We start from the raw sequence: 18577 nt of genomic DNA on the forward strand, positions 1-18577 counted from the left end.
TACATGTCTTGACACTCTAGACACACAGTATAGCTGCTCTGGATGTCACTGCATTTGTGTGTGTTTGCGCGTGTGTGTCTGTGTGTGTGCGCTGTCAGGCTGAGACGTAGAAAGCGTGTTTTTTTTTTTCTAATGGGGAAAAGGAATATTTGGACATTTTATCAATAGGCATTATTAAATCCTGCTTGCTTGAGCTAATCTTGGCGGACCGGAGCGAGGGGGAAGCGAGAGAACGAGGGGGAGAGCGAGTGAGAGAGACAGACACAGAGAGGGAGAGTGAGAGAGCAGTGATGTCTGCCCCATGAGGTGAAGAGAGACCGCCTGTAAGCCGCTTATTATATCGACTACCACCTTTTCTCTCTCCTCCTCAAACCCTCCTCCCTCCCCAGTTTTCTCTCGTTACCTCGCTCATTTTCTATCTCTGTCTCCCTCCCTCGCTTGCTTTCTCAAACTCCTTCTATATCCCCCCACCCTCCATTCTCCTTTTCTCAACAACTCATATAAACACACGCAAAAAGAGACGCACATGTGCACACAAACACACACAGGCGGCGCCAAGCTGAACCTTCTTGTTCAAAGCCAGAAGCAAAAAGCTGAAGTTTTATTCAAATGAATGTTTACTTTTTCTACTGCCAAGATGTGTGTCTGTGTGTGTGTGTGTGTGTGTGTGTGTGCGTGTGTGTTGCGAGACAGAAGGAAAATAGCACCAGGCATGCGAGTGCGTGTGCACGTTAGTGTGTGTTACATGCACGGCAGAAGGAGAAGGGCTGACAGTAGGTGATAAGCCAGACAGGCCTGCACGCTGTGATTATCACCCACCGGACCCCCTGTCACACACACACACACACACACACTTGCATACACAGTGCCCAATGAGAGAGTGTGTTGCAAGGATTTAGGATAGGCAGGCAGACAGACAGACACACAGAGACAGAGAAGCCTTGGATCACAGGAAAGGTGGAAACCACAAGAGAAGCAAATGAACACAGACTGGAAAACACAATGCATCCAATTATGTTTCACTGAACACTCATTGTCTTTATTTGGGTTTTATATCAATATTAAGGTGTTTTGATGTTGAGACACTGGAATCAAAGCAGTTTGTCAAGCTAGAGATGCCAGATAAACGCCCGCAAACAAGCATCTGCAGCTGAAATGGATAAACATCAGATAGTAACTGAGTCCATCTCTGTCTCTCTCTGTGTCTCTCCGGTTTTAGGTGTGTGGCCATCTGAAGAGGTGATGGCTCATTACTGCCTGCAGAAGCGTCACATGTTCAGGTGAGTTTTCTGCTGTCTTTAAAGCCGCACACTCCATCATCAAAAGACTTTCGACAATAAAACAAGGACGGTGATTCATTATGTGGATCAGGATCTACTACATTGTTTTTAAGGTTGCATTTAAGTGTCTGTTTGGACTGTCAGGGAACATTGTTTCTCTAATTCACTTAAGAGTTTTTCAGGTTTCTGCAACAGCTTGACATCAATAAAATATTTACTGCTTAAATATTGAAAGATTGCAAATGTAAACAAATGAGACACTCAGAAAGACGTTTGGCAGCATATAATCGCTTTCATTCCACCATGTTTGATTTCACCACAAACCTGCTGCATGACAGGAAATTGCTTTATGATACAAATCAGGAAGAGCAAACTTATTGAAAGCGTCGCAATTGTTGTGATAACCGACCGTGGAAGCGCAGTATAGAAAGGCTGTTGGAAAAGTCACTTTGAAAATATTTCCTCTCTTCAGTGAAATTAAAGTGGAAAGAGCTCAAATTAGCAGCAGGGAGCTGGTGGTGAAGTAGCAACATCCTTGGAAATGCTAACACCTAGCTGTTGTGAGACAATGGTATGCATTTAATATTTTATCAAATGTAATTACACCAAAATGTGTCAATTATTCTGCATTTAACCTGTTACTCTGCTACATTTTGACGGTATTTCAAGTTCATACAGTAAACGTAGCTATCGGAGAACATTTCAGCTTTCCAGAAAATGTCCCTAATTTAAATCTGACTCCTGCAGTAAATGCTCGGCACTCGTGTCATTCCGTGCCGTTCCATGCCACGCTGTGTTGTTCTGTGTTGCTCTTTCCCCTGCTCTCGTCTGCTGAGCGCTGGCCTGGCCTGCGGCACAGGGCTGAAAAGCACCCAGGCACCTTTGATTTCCACTCAAGGTGGAACGTCACCCTTTGATTTCCTGTTTTAACATTCAAGAGGCGGGAGGCGAGGAAGAGAGGGGTATTGATCAGAGCAGCGTAGTGAAGGTCAGCAAGAGAGGGAGGGAGGCAGGGAGGGATGAAAGAGGACAGGGGTAGAGATGGAGGGGAAGGGGAGATGAAAGGAGGAAGAGGATGGAGAGAGGGGTTGAATGAGCATGAGCAAGCTACAGGACTGTGTGTGTGTATGTGTGTGTGCGTGTGTGTGTGTGTGTTTTCTCAGATTCCCGCTGATTGAGCTTGTGCTTCTCAATGTTCAGTATTCAGCTTTCAGGTTGATGGTTGAATTGATATTTCTTACCCTGCTGTGTTGACTGTGTGTGTATGTGTATGCGTTTGTATGATAGCGTGTGTGCGCGTGTGTATACATCTGTGTGCATCTACTGTACAGCATGTGCGCGTGTGCGTGTGTGCATGTGTGTCCGTCTGTGTGTGTTAGTGCTCAACTGCTAGGTTTGGCTCAGCAAGGTGAATCTCACTTCCATTCTTCTCCCTCTCCCTCTCTCAGGGGTGCAGTGTGTGAGTTAGGAGGAGGTATGACTTGTCTTGCTGGGCTCATGGTAAGTGACACACACACACACGCACACACACACACACAGAGTGCCCGCAGGAGAATTGTCTTGGCTTCCCTAATGAAATTGACCCTCACCAATCAATACACAAACAGCATGGGCACACAGTATCCATACCTATTCATATACATACCATTCACTTTTGGTGTGTGTATGTGCCTGTGTGTTTACCCACATTAAATTAATAGTAGATCACATGTCTTCTCTTCCACCTTAGGCCATATCCACAGAACATCTTGTGCTTTTGGGTTGCTCCTAACCGTTTGCGTAACTTCCAAAATTCTGCGTCAGTCCATCCTAAATTTAAGCCTCCTAAGTTTTTAGAGTAATTTACAATGCTTATGGGTACTAAAACAGCTCTCAAGTCTTTGAACAGTTCCTTGTGCCACTTACACATTTTATTTATTACGTGTAACCTCATTATTTTTGTTTTTGTCACTTTAATTTGCTTTCCCTTTTAATTTTTGGACATACAAATGCTTTAATGGTCAATATGGCAATAGTATTTCTACCTGTCGCTATTTGATTTTTATGCTGAAATGAGCGACACAGACTCGATCTTAGTAGCAAGGTCAGCCACACTCTTTCTCTTACCTTAAGCGTCGCCTGCTTAGTGAAAATTGCTCTCAGCAGCATTGTGAAATATCTTAAGAGAAAACATTAATCTTGCAACTTCAGGTATCATTTAGTTAGACTGGAGTGTAATATAAAATACTTTGTCAGTGTTTTCCAGTTTTCTTTCAATGCCAGGTATAACAGCTATAGAATGGATTGCATTTGCCTTCATAATTGATTGCAGGAAAACTAGAATCACAGAAGACACAGTGTAGGAGACAGTTTTTTTTTTGGGATTACCAGCATTATTTTTATGTAAGATGTAATCATTATAATATGCTAATGATTCTCAGCACACTCACACTACCACCAGACCTACTGGGGTAGTGATATCTAGCTTTATGAACTAGCCTGGGTCTTAAAAGCTGTCCTGTATTGACACAACACACACACTCAGATACACACTGACACACTCAGATATACCGCAGCCTGTCAGCCATAGGGTTTATTAGCCAGGGTCTTAAGGGCCCCTCCACATAGCAGGCGTCAGTGTCCAATCGATCTGCTGGATGCCATTTTGCGAGGTGTGTGTGCATGCGTGCGTGTGTGTGTGTGTGTGAGAAAGCCTGGTTTTATCTCTTTGCAGTCAATACACCATGTTTTGACATTGGTGGCTTGAGATGGAGACCTTCCTTCACACCTCTCCTGCTCCTCATCCCTCCTTCATCCGCCACTGACACCACGTTCAACCTTCTTTTCCCCGTCGTCCCCGTGAACAGCTCATCACTTATTCCCTCTAGTTGTTGCATTTCTTCTCTCCCTTCCTCCCTGGTGTTTGTCATTCATGGATCCACGTCCCTAATTCTTTATTTTCTGTTCTTTACCGTTTTAACGCCATGATTTCAATCCCCTCTTCCTCTCTTACACCTCCTCCAGCAGCGTCCTGTTGAACTGCACTCTAGGCCGACATTAATTTTCTCCGCATTCATCAACCAATCACAGGAAGCAACCGTCTACACTACTTTGCTATATGCAATGGAATGAAGATATGTCACCTTAACATTTGTGATCTGAACTCCAAGATAGATTAAAGTAACCTCTTGTTCTGGCCTTTTTTGAATCATGGTTAAACCCCTGTTTCCATGGTTGTCTACTCAACATGCACTGACGAGCCTGGTGAAGGTTTTAGCCACCCTATCAGCAGATGGATAGCCATGGAAGCTCGTGGTCCTTATAGTAAGGGTGTTGATCCAATTACTACGTTACACCAGGCTGGGATTTTAGGTTTTGAGTGAAATGTCTCAACAACATTTAAATCAATTCCCATGAAAATGACATTCATGTTCCCTAATGACATTCCCATCAACCTCAGTTGTACTTTGTGTTTAATGCAAATTTGCAAAGGTTAGCATGCTAACACACAAAACTTAGATGGGTAACATGGTCCCTGCTAAACATCAGCATGGTAAAATTGTCATTGTGAGCATGTTAAATTGCAAACTTTGTGGGTGTACACTCTTAATCTTATTTCTCTGATGGTGTCTCCAGATACACTCACAGTTCATTTGAAATTGAGACTTTGTTCAGAAAACACTAGGAAATATTTAAAATCTATACAAAGCGTACATAGAATTCACTTGTAAAACCCATTAGTTCATATGTGGATAACTTAACTTTTTAGCCAGAAAGTTCTCTCCCTCAACGATCTGTAAGATCTGGGAAGAATAAAGCAAATCTCAAAATCAAGATCAGAAACAAATCCACCGCTGAACCGTGTGAAAGGGAAGTACCATGTTTAAAAAATGTTCAAACAGCTTTTAAGCCAAAAAGAAATTTCAACCATTACATGAGAAATTCTGATAAAAAGAAGACCTGTATTCAAATCAAGCCTTGTGATAAGTAAAGCTGAGAAAATTGCAATGATTTTCAATGATTCACTTATATTCTTTTTTAAAAACTCGGCTGTCAAGTTTAATACCTCTTCACTATTCTGCAAATCTCCACGTGTTTTCCCTCACTGAACTTCTCTGAAGCCTAAAAGAGTCATTACAAATCTGATTTCACTGAGAAACTAATACTTGTCAGATTCTATGTAGTTGGTAGATACTTCATAGAGGCAAGTGCTTTATTTTCCCTTTACCATCTTACCAATTTCTGAATCAGATTGTTTGTCTTTGTTGGAAATCTGTTCAAATTTTTCCCAACTTTAAATCAGCTCCTGCTTCTGACCAGTGTTATTCCACCAGATAGCTCCAAATGACTTGATAAATACTTAATATTCAGCAACAAAAATATCTCGATGAGCGTACTTGGCCTTTTGCTCTTCATATGGTGAGCTTATTCAGCCACTGTAGAGGTTCTGATTTTTGCGTTGCATGCAAACATATAAATATAGCAAGTCTTCCAAATTGAACAACAAAATACATAATCTCCGTGCCTTTCAGAACAACACATATTGTAGAAGCGTTTTAAAATTTTGATTATGTTAAGTCACAGTAAGGAATTTAGGGAAAGATCATGATTTGGAACACTTGGTTAAGGTCAAGGAACAACTGTGGTTGCTTAAAAACAACACTGACTCAAAATGTATGGTTTCAGCTTTGATATCGGATTACCCACTTCACAGCCGAGTACAGTTTGACATTTTGATAACCTTTGTTTAAATTAAGATGTGTGTGAACATCTGATATAGTCGGACTCTGCATGTGTGTACGGTGGTGTTGGTGGGTGGCGCGTTGTTGCTCCTGGCTTGCGAGGTTGGGCTCCTGATCTTTCAGCTGGATGCTCTGCTTCAGCCCGGAGGTCCCTTCCTCCATTTGAGCAGATGGTGGGACGCAGAGCACCCAGTGACCCCCTCACACACCCTGCAGGCCCAAACACATGTTTGCGTGTGTGTGTATGTATGTTCTGTTTGTCTGAGAAATTTTCATGCACTTGATATGCTACATCATGTATTTTCAATATGCCATACAAATCAAGATTACAGCCGTATAGGATTTTTGTGCGTACCAACAAAATAGCTCCTTGCATTTACACTCATGGGTATATGCACACACACACACACTCACACGCTCCTTAACAGAAATTGACAGCCTGACACACACTTGCTGATATAAAAAAAAAGAAAAGAGAATGTGAAAAGATGAGGTTATGGTAAAGCACACACGTCTCTATCTATATCTTCCTCACACAGAGACACACAGTGCAGCACAAAGCTGTCTATCCATTCTCCCGTCTCCCTCCCTCTCCCTCTCTTTCTCTTCGTCTCTCGCAGTCTGCTCCGCAAAGTTATATGAAGGGCATCAGGCAGGCCCGGCGAGCCGAGTGCAGAGTGACAGCGGCGAACGGAGTGATGGCTCGGCCCGATAAACACCCAGCGTCAAATGAAAAGGCTCTGCGCTTGCCATCATCCCCTGTCACAATGCAATTACTGAACAGAGTGATAGCAAGATAGCAGCCCCCACCGCTAGCCACAATGATAAAAGTATTGACTGATTTGATTGAATGATTAAAATAATGCAGACATAAAAATGGGGTGAAGATAGAGAGGGAAATGGCAGGGAGGAGAGGGAGCAATAGAGAGAGAGGGTGGGGTGGGCTGGGCTGCCAAGAGTGAAGCTTTGTAGATATGGTTATGTCATTATTGTATGTGTGCGTGTGTGTGTGTGTTCAGATGTTTGCTTCATCTAAGGGTGCTTTTGGTTTTGTTCTTTTGTTCCGTGTTGTTTCATTTGTCTGTCTCTTTCCCGTCTCTCTGTCTCTCAGGTTGCCATTTGTGCTGACGTGAAAGAAGTTCTGCTATCAGATGGGAACGAGAAGTCCATTCAGAGTATCCTTTCATCGTCCTCTCTCCTCCTGTTTCCGTCTATCTCTCCATCTCTGCCTCATTCCTGTACCTCAGATTTATTTATATGCATTCATATGGATTTATTTTGGTGAAAACTTTTGTCCTTTTTTTCTTCTTTCAATTGAGGTTTCAATCGAAAAATGTGTTTGTGCATTCCTGTGCACGAAATTCCCACGAAAATTCGTCACACTCACACAAAGAGGCAGACAGTTTAAGCACATGTGACATGGTAAATTTAGATGACGATTTTCTTTAAGGGACAATATGTAATATCACATGTAACAGAATTTAACATGACGTACGTTTCACATGTGAAAAAAAATCACCATTTCAGGCCCGTGTGCCTTCCAGACACATGTGCTTGCATGTGCAGTTGAAGATCCCACATGTGCAAACAGTAATTTCACATATATGGGATATTTGCATCTGTAATAAACATTCACCTGCCAGTTTATTAGGAGCACCTGGCTAAAACTTATGCAGTCTGGTTATACTTTTTTACTAAGCTGTTTCCATTATTATGTCCACCCCATTTATATCAGTCAGGGCAAGGTAAATGACAGAAACCACTCTTATGCAGTACAGTTCAATAGCAACACAAACTGTGTCCTCCAGAATGACCATAACGTTGAATCGACACCTCTTTAAAAAGCTTCAGCAAAAAAAAAAAAAAAAAAAACTTTATTTAATGCATGTCTGTTGTATTAGGCTGCATTATTTTTAGTAATGTGTACCTGATCAACTGGAAACTGGGTGTATCTATGTGCACCATTAAAATAATTGCAACCTGTTAAGTAGTAATATCCTAGTTTCATAGTTTCTGCTTAATCAGTCATGAAACATGGTGCCAGTTGTTATTGTCTATCAAACATCAAAAACATTTTGCAATCTAAACCATTATTATCGCTAATCAATTCTCCTAGTTTTCTCAATCTCTTCCACGCGATGTGATTCTGCTGTAGCTATACCATGACTCTTGTAGGCGGCACCATAAACAAACAGTAGTGCTATAACCTTGGCGTTTCAGCCCTGAAATCAGAGATTGGGGTGGAATGAAGGAAAAATAGCCATCCACCTCTTTTATCCTTAGGCAAAAGCAGCAGATGGGGCACCCACAGTGACAAATACACAGCACTATCGCTCAACATGGCATCTACCAATCCTAGCTGCCCACAATGCCATGTTAAGAGCACAGTAATTGCCATCCTGTCAGATTTAGTTTGCGACTTCATCTAATGCTAAGGCTAGGGTTAGGACTTGATGAGCGTTTTAAAAACAGGAACAATCAAGGTTTGTTTAAAATGTTTTTGTGTGTGGTTAAGGTTTAGGCCTATAATTAAGTTTTTAGGACAAATCTTTAGGTGAGACTTTTTTTTGCCAACGTTTGTTCTTTGAGTGGGCTATTGATCAACTCCTGTCAGCTTGCAAACCATCTTTCTAACCATTTTGCACTTCTCCCTGTCTGTTCTCCTTTGTAGCTTCTTGTTTTCCCTCTCTTTTCTTCCCATCTTCTTTCATCTCTCTTGTCCTTTTTCTCCATCCTCCCAGATCTTGCTTTATTCACTCAACAACTACACAGACAAGAGAAAAGGAGCCCCGGCTCTCCACAGTTGCCTCACAAAAGCAGGAAATATAAATACACATTTCTTCCCCATTGACCAATATGGCACTTTCCATATTTAGCTGTGCTTACAATATCTCTCAATAAAAATACAATATGTCTTATCCGGCTACAATGCTCCTTTACTGATCACAATAACACCAAACAATAACATTGCGGAGCCTGTAAAACACACACACACACAACACACACACACACACACTTGGGCACACAAACAATACACCATTGACCGACTGCTTTGTTTCACAGAACAAACGCATAGAGAGAATTGTAAGTGAAATCATAGCGAGAATGGATCGAACACACACAGAAAGAGAGAGGGAGGGTTGAGAAAGGCAGATAATTTGTTCTGGGCTCAGCCAAATTGGCCCATTCACATACTGTGTGGAATTTCCTCTCGCCGAGGAAGCTGTTGGTCTTAGCCTTGTGCTAATGGCCACTGTTTGTCTCACATGCGCTTATTGCGCAGCTAGTGTTACAATAGACTGAGATAGTGCGCTGTGATATGGCTCAGTTTTATACAGTGAAACAGATGAGAAGATACTCGGGGAAAGAAGTTGTGAATAGACGACATTTAGCTACATCCGGAGATTTTCCTTTTCCTCAGCAGTTGTTGACCTCCTTTATTGTGCAGGAACACACACAAATGCACACCAGTGAGCAGAGACACTCGGTTGCGGTGACCTTGAATACTCATGTTGAAAATCAATGGAAATGTTCCATTAAGAATGATTGATGCACGTCATTGGCTGCTGCTTGTCTACTTCAAGTGATGGGAGCAAATATTCCTCCACTTTAATGTTCAATAATACTCAAATCCCTCTCTCTCTCCTTGGTTTTTTCCTCTTTATTTTGGTGTGTGTTTTCCAACTCGTGTGTGTGTTTGTGACCTCTCCCCCAGTGGTGTGCTGGTGATGAGATTACAGTAAGCTGCTCTGCTCTATGCCCTGTCATCCCTATGCATAACACACTGACGCACAGGTGTCGAGCATGTGCATGTGGTGCGCTTACGCCTCTGTTGGTGTGCTTTTATATAAATGCATGCTAACCTACATATTATTGTGTGTCTGCGTCTGGGAGGCCTCTTTGATTTTGGATTGGCTCTCCAGCTATCAGCCCGTCTATCAACTTATCACGCATTCCTGCTCTCCCTCTCCTGCTCTCTGTCTTTGTCGATTGGATTTGTCTCAGCTCTTTGCAGGCTTTAAAGACAAGGAAATCCTAATTGAATTGCTTTGCAACTCCACAAGCCAGTGTATTACTAGACAACTTGACATCAATCGCCCTCCTTTTGTGTGCGTTCATCTGTGTGTGCGTGTGTGTGTGTGTGTGCAAGAGGGACAGTGTGATTTTGTGTATCTGTGGTTAAAAGCCTTCCCATTGATCCAACTGGAGGCTGCTGTGATCTGCTTCTGCAGGCTTGCTCTCTATCCCTGGAGATCAGCTCTGCTCACTCATGTTGTCTCTATGTGGTTGTCCACCGTATGTGTTTTCACATAAAGAGGGTCATACTTTGAGTTTGTCACTCTTAGTGCAGCACTATTGTGACATAACACACACCACTCCGAAATCCTTAAACCCAATATCTTTTGATGGGACAGTCGGTAGTTTGAATCCTCCGATTAATTAAGCAAACGTCAAAGAATTTTTGATTTGGCAACACATTTGCATTTGCAAAAAGATTAATTAAATTACCAAATGTACATCAACTCCACTCACACCTTGTCTTGGAAAAATACTGTAACATCGTTCTCTGGGTGCCAGAGATGGGAGATTTTCAAATTCTAAAGGTGGCGGCTTTCTTTTTTTTTATACAAGTCCTCTAGACTCCTAACAACATGCATTCAGAATCCTTGATTGGTTGACCACATTGTAGTTGTACTATGTGACATTTGTTGCATGACTGTCCCTCCTGTGAAAAGGATCCCTCCGCTGTTGCTCTTCTTTAGGGTTCTTCCATTTTTTCCTGCTGTTAAAGGGTTTTCTGGAAGAAGTTATTCCTTGTCTAAATCTAGGATCAAAAGATTGAAGGTTTCGAATGTTGTATAGATTGTAAAACACCTTGAGGTAAATTTGTTATTTCTGGCTATATAAATAAAACTGACTTGACTTCAATACATACATTTTCAACAACGACCTCTCTATTTTTTTTATCCACTGTAAACATCTTTGCCTATATGTACTGTATACAAATAGGGATATATAATATAATAATATGTGTGTTTATGATGAGTCCTTGACCATGGCACATCAGATGTACGAGGGCTCGTCGAGAGGACCAGGCAAGCTGGAAAGTTTGGGTCAACACATGTATCTGCCAGGTGAGACCATTTTCATGTCTTAATGGAAAGATACAGTACCTGACCTCGACTCTGGGTTCTTTATCGCCGCAGTCACGTAGAAGAGAGGAATGTATGTAGTGTTTGTTGCAGTGTTAACATTTTTACCTGGAAGTGCCTGAACTATTTCTGACAAGTGCTCAGATTTATTGGGCACACATCGTGCTGTACTGCAGGTAAACATAACATACTGAAATGTATGCCATGTAGTGAATGTTTTCATTCAAAGTGCCTTTACAGTGCCTTGAGTGCACACACTTTTAGTTTGAGTGGCCCCAGTGGAATGTAAAACGTCAACCATGCCGGCATTCTAGTCGACACAGAGGCAGCACCACTCGCCCTCCCTTAATCAAGTAACTTGTTGGGAGATGCATCCAGGCCTGTTGATGACCCTCTAATAAGACAACAATAAATGCTGCATGAGAATAAAGTGAATGGTAGGCTACAGCAGGTAAGGCAAACGCCTTACCCCAACTGGGAGTGTCTCTCAACCAGAATGTTTTCGTTTCAGGTCCTGCGCAGTATTTGACTTAACTATTGGCTTTAAATGGTTTTCAAACGTGTTCAATTTGTGCGATCGTCAAATATCTGTAAATGATGGTTTTCGGACCAACTTCACATGTCTTTATACATTGTCTTGTACAAATCTCTTGTATTAACTCCATGAATTATCAACACATTTTTATCTTGAAAAAATATGTCAATTTTGTACATTTTTACATTTACATTTGAAAAATGAAAGGCAGAAGATCAAACCTTGTTAGCTATGTAATACGCTTTCTTCAAGTAGTGTGTGTGTGCGTGTGCGTGTGTCTGTGTCTGTGTACATGTGCACACACTCGTTCAAGCAAAATGATTCCCTTTGATAGGAGTTCTAATCCAGAAACCATTGATGGAACTTTCCACCATACACACACACACACACACGCACACACCCACACACACACTTGATATGCAAGGACGGGCTAAAACGTAGTTAATTGTTGTCCCTGTCTCAAAAAAAGCATTTTGCCATTGACTGACTGTTGTGCTCCCCTTCCTCTTCTCTCTCTCTCTCTCTCTCTCTCTCTCTCTCTCTCTCTCCGTTTCACCCTCCTGCGCATATTTACATGAGTGGAAGACGGAGTGAAAAAGTAAACGTATAATTAGGCTACATTACTTTGATTGTTTTCTTTTCAGATTATGGCTGCTGTCATCGCCGCACCGCAAGAGAGGGCGAAGGGCACGATGCGATTGGACAAGGGGAGGGAGAGGGAGGGGCATGTCGCATGATGGTGTGTGCACATGCATGCGTATGTGTGTGCGCGTGTTGGGACCTCCTGCCGCGAATCGAGATTGTGTTTCTAGCAGGGCCTAATGTTTTGTTTACTGAGTGTTAATAATGCCTAATTAATAATCCCCCACTCTGCAGTGGAGAGAGAGAGAGAGAGAGGTAAAATGCTGTGGATATAGAGATGGAGAAGAAAGTGGTGGCGGTACAGCCAAAAGAAAGCCAAAAAGAAACACATTAACCACTGCTAATCTACTGCAAAAAAGTAAACTTCAATGCTATGTAGCACAGAACAGACAAAGTGGTCATAGAGACTGGTGGACAGAGACAAACCTGGCAACCCAGAGAAAACAGAACCAGTGCTGCCAACAACAAGACGTAGAGACTCAGCAACACTTCCTGCTTGAATACCGAGAATTGGACTTGCTCTCACCAAAAACACCAAACCAAAATGCAATATTTTACTTGCGGAAGACACTGAAATTTCCACAGAAGCAGCAAAATATGTCAGATCTGGAGAGAAAACCACCAAAACACATGAGACTGAGCTCCACCATCCCTTTTCTGTTATGGTTCTCGCTACTCCCGCTTTATGATAGGTCAGCCTATCATATATTTTTATAGTGTGTGTCTGTGTGTGTGTGTGTTGACATGGTATAAATGTCAAGTGTCATGTCAGAAGCTCCCTTTCTTTACCTCGCAGATGACATGCCTTCCCTCCCCGACACTTTGTCCGAGTCTCTACTGAGGCAGAAAAACAGTGGGTGTCAGGGAGCAAGAAGCTCAAAGTGTTGGAAAGAACGAAAAGAAGCGGTGAAGGACAAACTGCCGTTCGCCGCGCAGCTCCGTGAACGCTGCATGGCTTCCTGCTGTCACCAGCTCTGCAAACACTGAACTCTGCTTTCTCTGTTTTATGCTTGTGCTTGCAGGGTGCTGAGGTGGGACTGTGAGTCAGATATTTCAGCACTAGACGGTCACTTTGACGTGGTCATGTGTGCAGACTGGTAGGTTCACACACACACACACACACACACGCACAGATTCAACGCTGTGTGTGCATTCATGACATTAATTTTCACTTTTGCGTGACAGTTCTTGCATGGCCCCCCACCAGCGCCTGGACCTTCCCCTGCCTTGTCCACACATGCACACACACACACACACACACACATACATATGCTCAGATGCTCGCCTGCCTCCATTTTACACCAAATTGCCTCGTTTTCATGCTTGGTGTCCCAGCAAATGGATGACTTAGGCAAATTGCAAATAATTGCGCCTTGACAAGGAAGGAGACACAGTAAGATAAAGAAAGAGTTGAGGGCGGATGGAGGGAGGAGTAGACATGGAGATGGAAATGGAGAGATAGAGCAACATAAACATAACAATTAGCCCATCGGTCATTGAAATGTAGATCTTGTGGCCAATCAAGAATTACATCTTTTTTACTGCTCAGTCAGTCTGTGTGAGGCAAAATGCATCAGGACTTTTTTTTTTGGAAAGGGAGGAATCATCTGTGAACGCGAGTTATCATCGCTCCTGTTTTTCTTCTTTTGCTTTTTTTTTTTCTTTGTAGTAAGTCCAACAAAATACATGGTTGTACAACCTTGACTTGTTTACGCACAAACATGCACACACACTGAGACACATGTGCGCAGACAGGGCGGTAGTGGCATATACAATGGAAGGTACACCTTGCTCATTGCAACTGCTATAAGCTCAGGAGAGCCAGTGCGCCGTGCAGTATCTACTGGAGAGAGAGAAAAAAAATCAAAATCAAACATGATCTGTTATTTACTTTTCATCATGGAGACATGTTTTGAGCATATTAACATGTAAAAAAATCAGTCATTATAATGCTTTTGCTTGTGCACCCACACTATAAAAAGACAAAGCTAGTCTCATTCAATACAAGAGAGCAGAGTTTTGATAGCCAGAATCTTTAGCTGAGATTCGGTGCAAAGAGACACAGCGTCATCAGTATCTGGCCTTTCTCTGGATGGGCCCCTGCCAAGGGACTCCAATGCTCATATGGGCAGTAAAGTAGAAACTTAAAGGGGGGGGGGGATAACGCATGCTGCAGACCTCAAAATCGGCAGACAGATATGAGGAGGTGAGAGGGTTTGCAGGTTCTGTGGAAGCAAAAGCCTCAGGTGTGAGAGGAGTTTGTGCAGGACATGAGAGGGACTTTCATTTTGCCTCACGAAGGTTCAGGCAAACCTGTAGATGACTCTGGAGGGAGAAGCCCAGAGTGATATCCGCTGGTCATAGTGATGGAAGATAGAAGAAGCACGTTGAGGTGCTCCTGAACTTGAGCGTCACACCGTCTGTGGAGAGGTAAGAGGGCTTGCAGGAAGCCTTGCTGAATTTCGGGGTGGAGATCACCCGAAGTACAAGAAAACTCCTTCAAATGAGATGCTGAAGGCCCTGAACAGTGTTGGCCTGTCTCAGTTCACATGTCTCTTCAATGGCCATGGGGTCTCAGGACAGTCCCTGAGGAGTGGAAGACAGGCATGGTGGTTCCTCTTTTTTAGGACTGGTCATGGAAGCTATTTCAGATTTTTAGTGGTGGGTAATCAGATTTTCATCAGTTTACCACCACACCTGCACACTCACATACACGCACACACGCACACGCACACATACCCACACCCACACACGCACACACACACACTGAGAAGATGGACATTCTGTAGGTTGAAGTGAAAGTACTTGACTATTTACCAGATTGACAAACACTGAAAAAATTTAGCACGTGGACAGTATGTGTGCATGCATGTGCACTCTGCACAGGCGTGTGCACGTGTGCTAAGTGCAGCATTAGCAAACGGCGTTATCATTATTGTAATGTCATGGTCATTACAGGTAATAGTCAGGTACAACACACAGAGAGAGAAAGAGAGCAGGCAGCTAATAGAGGATATTTTACAAGTAGACTAGTGTATCTGTGCATGTGTGCATGACAGACAGAAGCAGATAGGCTGAGAACAGAGTAAATTACACATGCATTTTTGATATTACACATTCTTCAGATTTCCCATGTTGCTCAGCATATTCATGCTTTAGTGATGCCTCTGTGCTGCATGTGTGCGTGCGTGCGCTGCAAGATGTTTTCCTGTGAGGTTCCATCTTTCCTGCGTGCGTATGGGAGTGAGCGGTTGTGTGATAATTGCAGTGGTGGTGGTTGAAGAGTGATGGCTGACCGATTAACGGGCGCATCATGGTGATGATCACCTACGAAAAGGTCAACAACGCGGCTACCACTCCGATTAATTATAGCTCCTACCGGTAGCAGTGGAACTACCGCTGAGAAGAGAGGGGAGCAGAAGTGAGGAGAGGGAGTAAGGACAGGAGAAGAGTGTATCAGTGGTCCATTATGTGCTAACGTCTTTGGAAATCCTGCCTATCTTTGGAGAGGGGGTATTATAAAAGTAGACTTGCCGAGTGTTTGAGTGGATTTTGTCATTTAAGTGCTGCTAAAGCATGAATCTGGTACCGCTCACCGCTTCACCAACTTTTTAGCGTGATGAAATTGCACCAATCCAGCAGCACATTATGAACTGCCTCTCTGCGTGATAATTCAAGGTCTGAATCATTCGTTAGTATCCTGCAAGATGTAGCTTCTGGATATTAAATGTCAAGGCCATCCATAGCCACTCACAATGGCCGTTGATTAAAAAGTGTGCTAGTGGTATGTCAGATGACTTCTGCGAACAAACAACCTTAGAGGAAAAAAATGTCGCCAGTGTCCTTCATATGCACACTAAGACAATTTCTTGTTTTGTCACGAAATCTCACACTTTTGTTCATCAAATGAGTCGCAAAATGAATGGAAATATCTTGAAGACATAGACAAGTGAAGCCTCAATGAAGAGTGGACATTTCAGTGAAGTAGGAGACAAGCAAGTAGCGAAACCTTTGAAATCAACAGTAGTTACGTATTCATAGACTCTTAATTGAGGATATCTTTAAGTCTTCAGTGTAATCAGTGGCAGAGATTCACAGAGAGAAAGACAGGCAGCAGTGCAGGAATAGTGAAGTTTTCTGTGTGTCCTCACATTCATGTGTTTCTGTGTGTGTGTCTGTCTGTGTGTGTGTGACAGAGATAGAGACAGAGAAAGGGGGATTCCTGCAGTGGGCATGTGGGTGGCAGAGGATCCTTGGCTGGGATGTTGGCATGTCTGGTTCCTCCAAAAGCTGTCCATGTGTGGGCACTGAGATAAAGCCCTGTTTATGTGTGTGTGAGTTTGTGTGCATTTTTCTATTTTTGTGCACTACATCTATGTCATTTGAATCTTCTGCACATTCACATGAGCATTCATTACATTCTGTAGGAGTCAACCTCATCGCTGATGGAAATTAAGTCAATATTTCACGCTAAAAAAATCACATTGTGTAATTGTATTTAATAAAGGTTAACTAAAAGGGAAAGTTCTGTGTGTTTTTAAACCCCTTTATTTATTTATTTATTTATTTTTACATATTTTGAGCTCTAAATGACAAATAGTTTTGGAGATGGTCCAGTAGATTGCCTAGCTGCAACGTACGTCCACTAGAAGTGTTTTTATTTGACAGGCTCAGACCGTTATTGTAAGTGTTTGACGACATATGGAAAGGATCCATACAGAGACAGACCTTTTTATAAAGAGTAAAATGCTTATGTTTAACCAGAAACAGCTGTTATATCACTCTGTTCCAAGTCACCAGAAACATTAATTTTACCTCACAGAACACGGAAGTTACAGGTCTTCCACTGCCTTGATTGGTTTGTTTCTTTATGTTATTGTGGTGTTTTAACACATTAGCTCAGATGTGGACCAATTCCTTATTTAGATCCCAAAATGTGTAAAAATTGGGCCCAGGCTTAAAAGTACTTAAATATTATAAAATATACTTTTAGATGCCTTAAACACCCTTGAAGTCATCATTTATTGTATTCCTTGTCTTCCTCTGTGTGCACAATGCAACACCGATTCTTAGAGCAGTCCTCTGCCTGAAAAAGACACTTTCTCAGTTGCTTAACTTTGTTTTTCTTCTCTCAATTTATGTCTTTTCTGTCTCCATCATATCGCTTCAGAATTTCAGAATGATTGCCAGAATTGCAGTAGGCATCTTCTACAGCAGCACTTTGTTTTTCAATTCTCTAACAGGGGAATGAAACAGTGTAAACACTTTTACTTTTCACTAAATTGCTGAGTCCAAATTGAAATCATTTTCATTTGTCGAGCATTTTTTATCACACTAAAATAATGAGAAAATGTGGTTTTAATTTTTTTCAAAACTGATAAAATTCAAATAAATGAAAGCGACAGTTAACCAAAATATGTAGTCACACACACACACACACGTATCATCAATTGAGCCAGTGAGAAATATTTGATAAACAGTCATCATGTCCTTTTCTCAGACCTCTTTCAGGTATTTTTTTAAACATTCATAATTGTTTAAAGTTGAAGTAATTCTGTATTTTCAGCCAACAAAAAGCTGATAACAGATCTCAACGTCCGTTATGATTTTTGATTCTGCTTCAGAAAATATGAACAAAAAAGAAAAAAGGTCTCCAGTTTTTTTTATCACTTCAACACAGTGATTCTTAGAGGCATGCTCAGTGTCTTTGCCAAGAAAACACATCCTTGTATTAATCAGATGAAAGAGTGTAACCAGTTTTGTGATTCGTACACAGCTTTGGTATTAACTCTCTTTTTAAGAGGGTCTAGGTCAACACACTGTGTATTTAGCGTCTGCGCGTGCTGTTTTGTTTCTTTTTGTTTTCATGGTCACAAGGTTGTGCTGCTCTTCCAGTCTTTAGCGACTTAGGTTTCCTGCATGAAGGCAGAGACAGGAGAGAGAAGAGAAAATACCTGTGTAAGCGAGGACCAGACTTATGCCTCTGGCTTAGTAGCTGTGGCTCAGTAGCTGATGTCATGTGTTTCGATGGTCTCACCCTTGCAGCTTTGACGACATCCTGCATGTTCACATACGTGAGGACAAATATAGCAGCAAGGTTCTTTCTCTCTCTCTCTCTCTCTCTCTCTCTCTCTCTCTCTCTCTCACACACACACACACACACACACACACACACACACACCGTTTCACAGCCTTTGACCTCCAGTCACTTTTGACAGGGCTGTCCTGGGTGGGACGGGTCAGCAT

The 18577-nt window shown here is 42.2% G+C and overlaps 1 protein-coding gene across 1 annotated transcript in view; it reads left to right on the top strand.

Annotated features, from left to right (window-relative positions):
* camkmt (calmodulin-lysine N-methyltransferase) overlaps window positions 1–18577 on the top strand; it is a 104553-nt gene that overhangs the window by 68823 nt on the left and 17153 nt on the right. Inside the window, exons 4-8 of the mRNA XM_041947689.1 lie at window positions 1220–1280; window positions 2729–2780; window positions 7113–7176; window positions 11070–11136; window positions 13354–13428. Of these exons, the coding sequence (XP_041803623.1) occupies window positions 1220–1280; window positions 2729–2780; window positions 7113–7176; window positions 11070–11136; window positions 13354–13428 (319 nt within the window). The remainder of the gene's footprint in view (window positions 1–1219; window positions 1281–2728; window positions 2781–7112; window positions 7177–11069; window positions 11137–13353; window positions 13429–18577) is intronic.

This window comes from Chelmon rostratus, chromosome 11 (genome assembly GCF_017976325.1).
Source record: "Chelmon rostratus isolate fCheRos1 chromosome 11, fCheRos1.pri, whole genome shotgun sequence".
In the NCBI taxonomy this organism is placed as follows: Eukaryota; Metazoa; Chordata; class Actinopteri; order Chaetodontiformes; family Chaetodontidae; genus Chelmon; species Chelmon rostratus.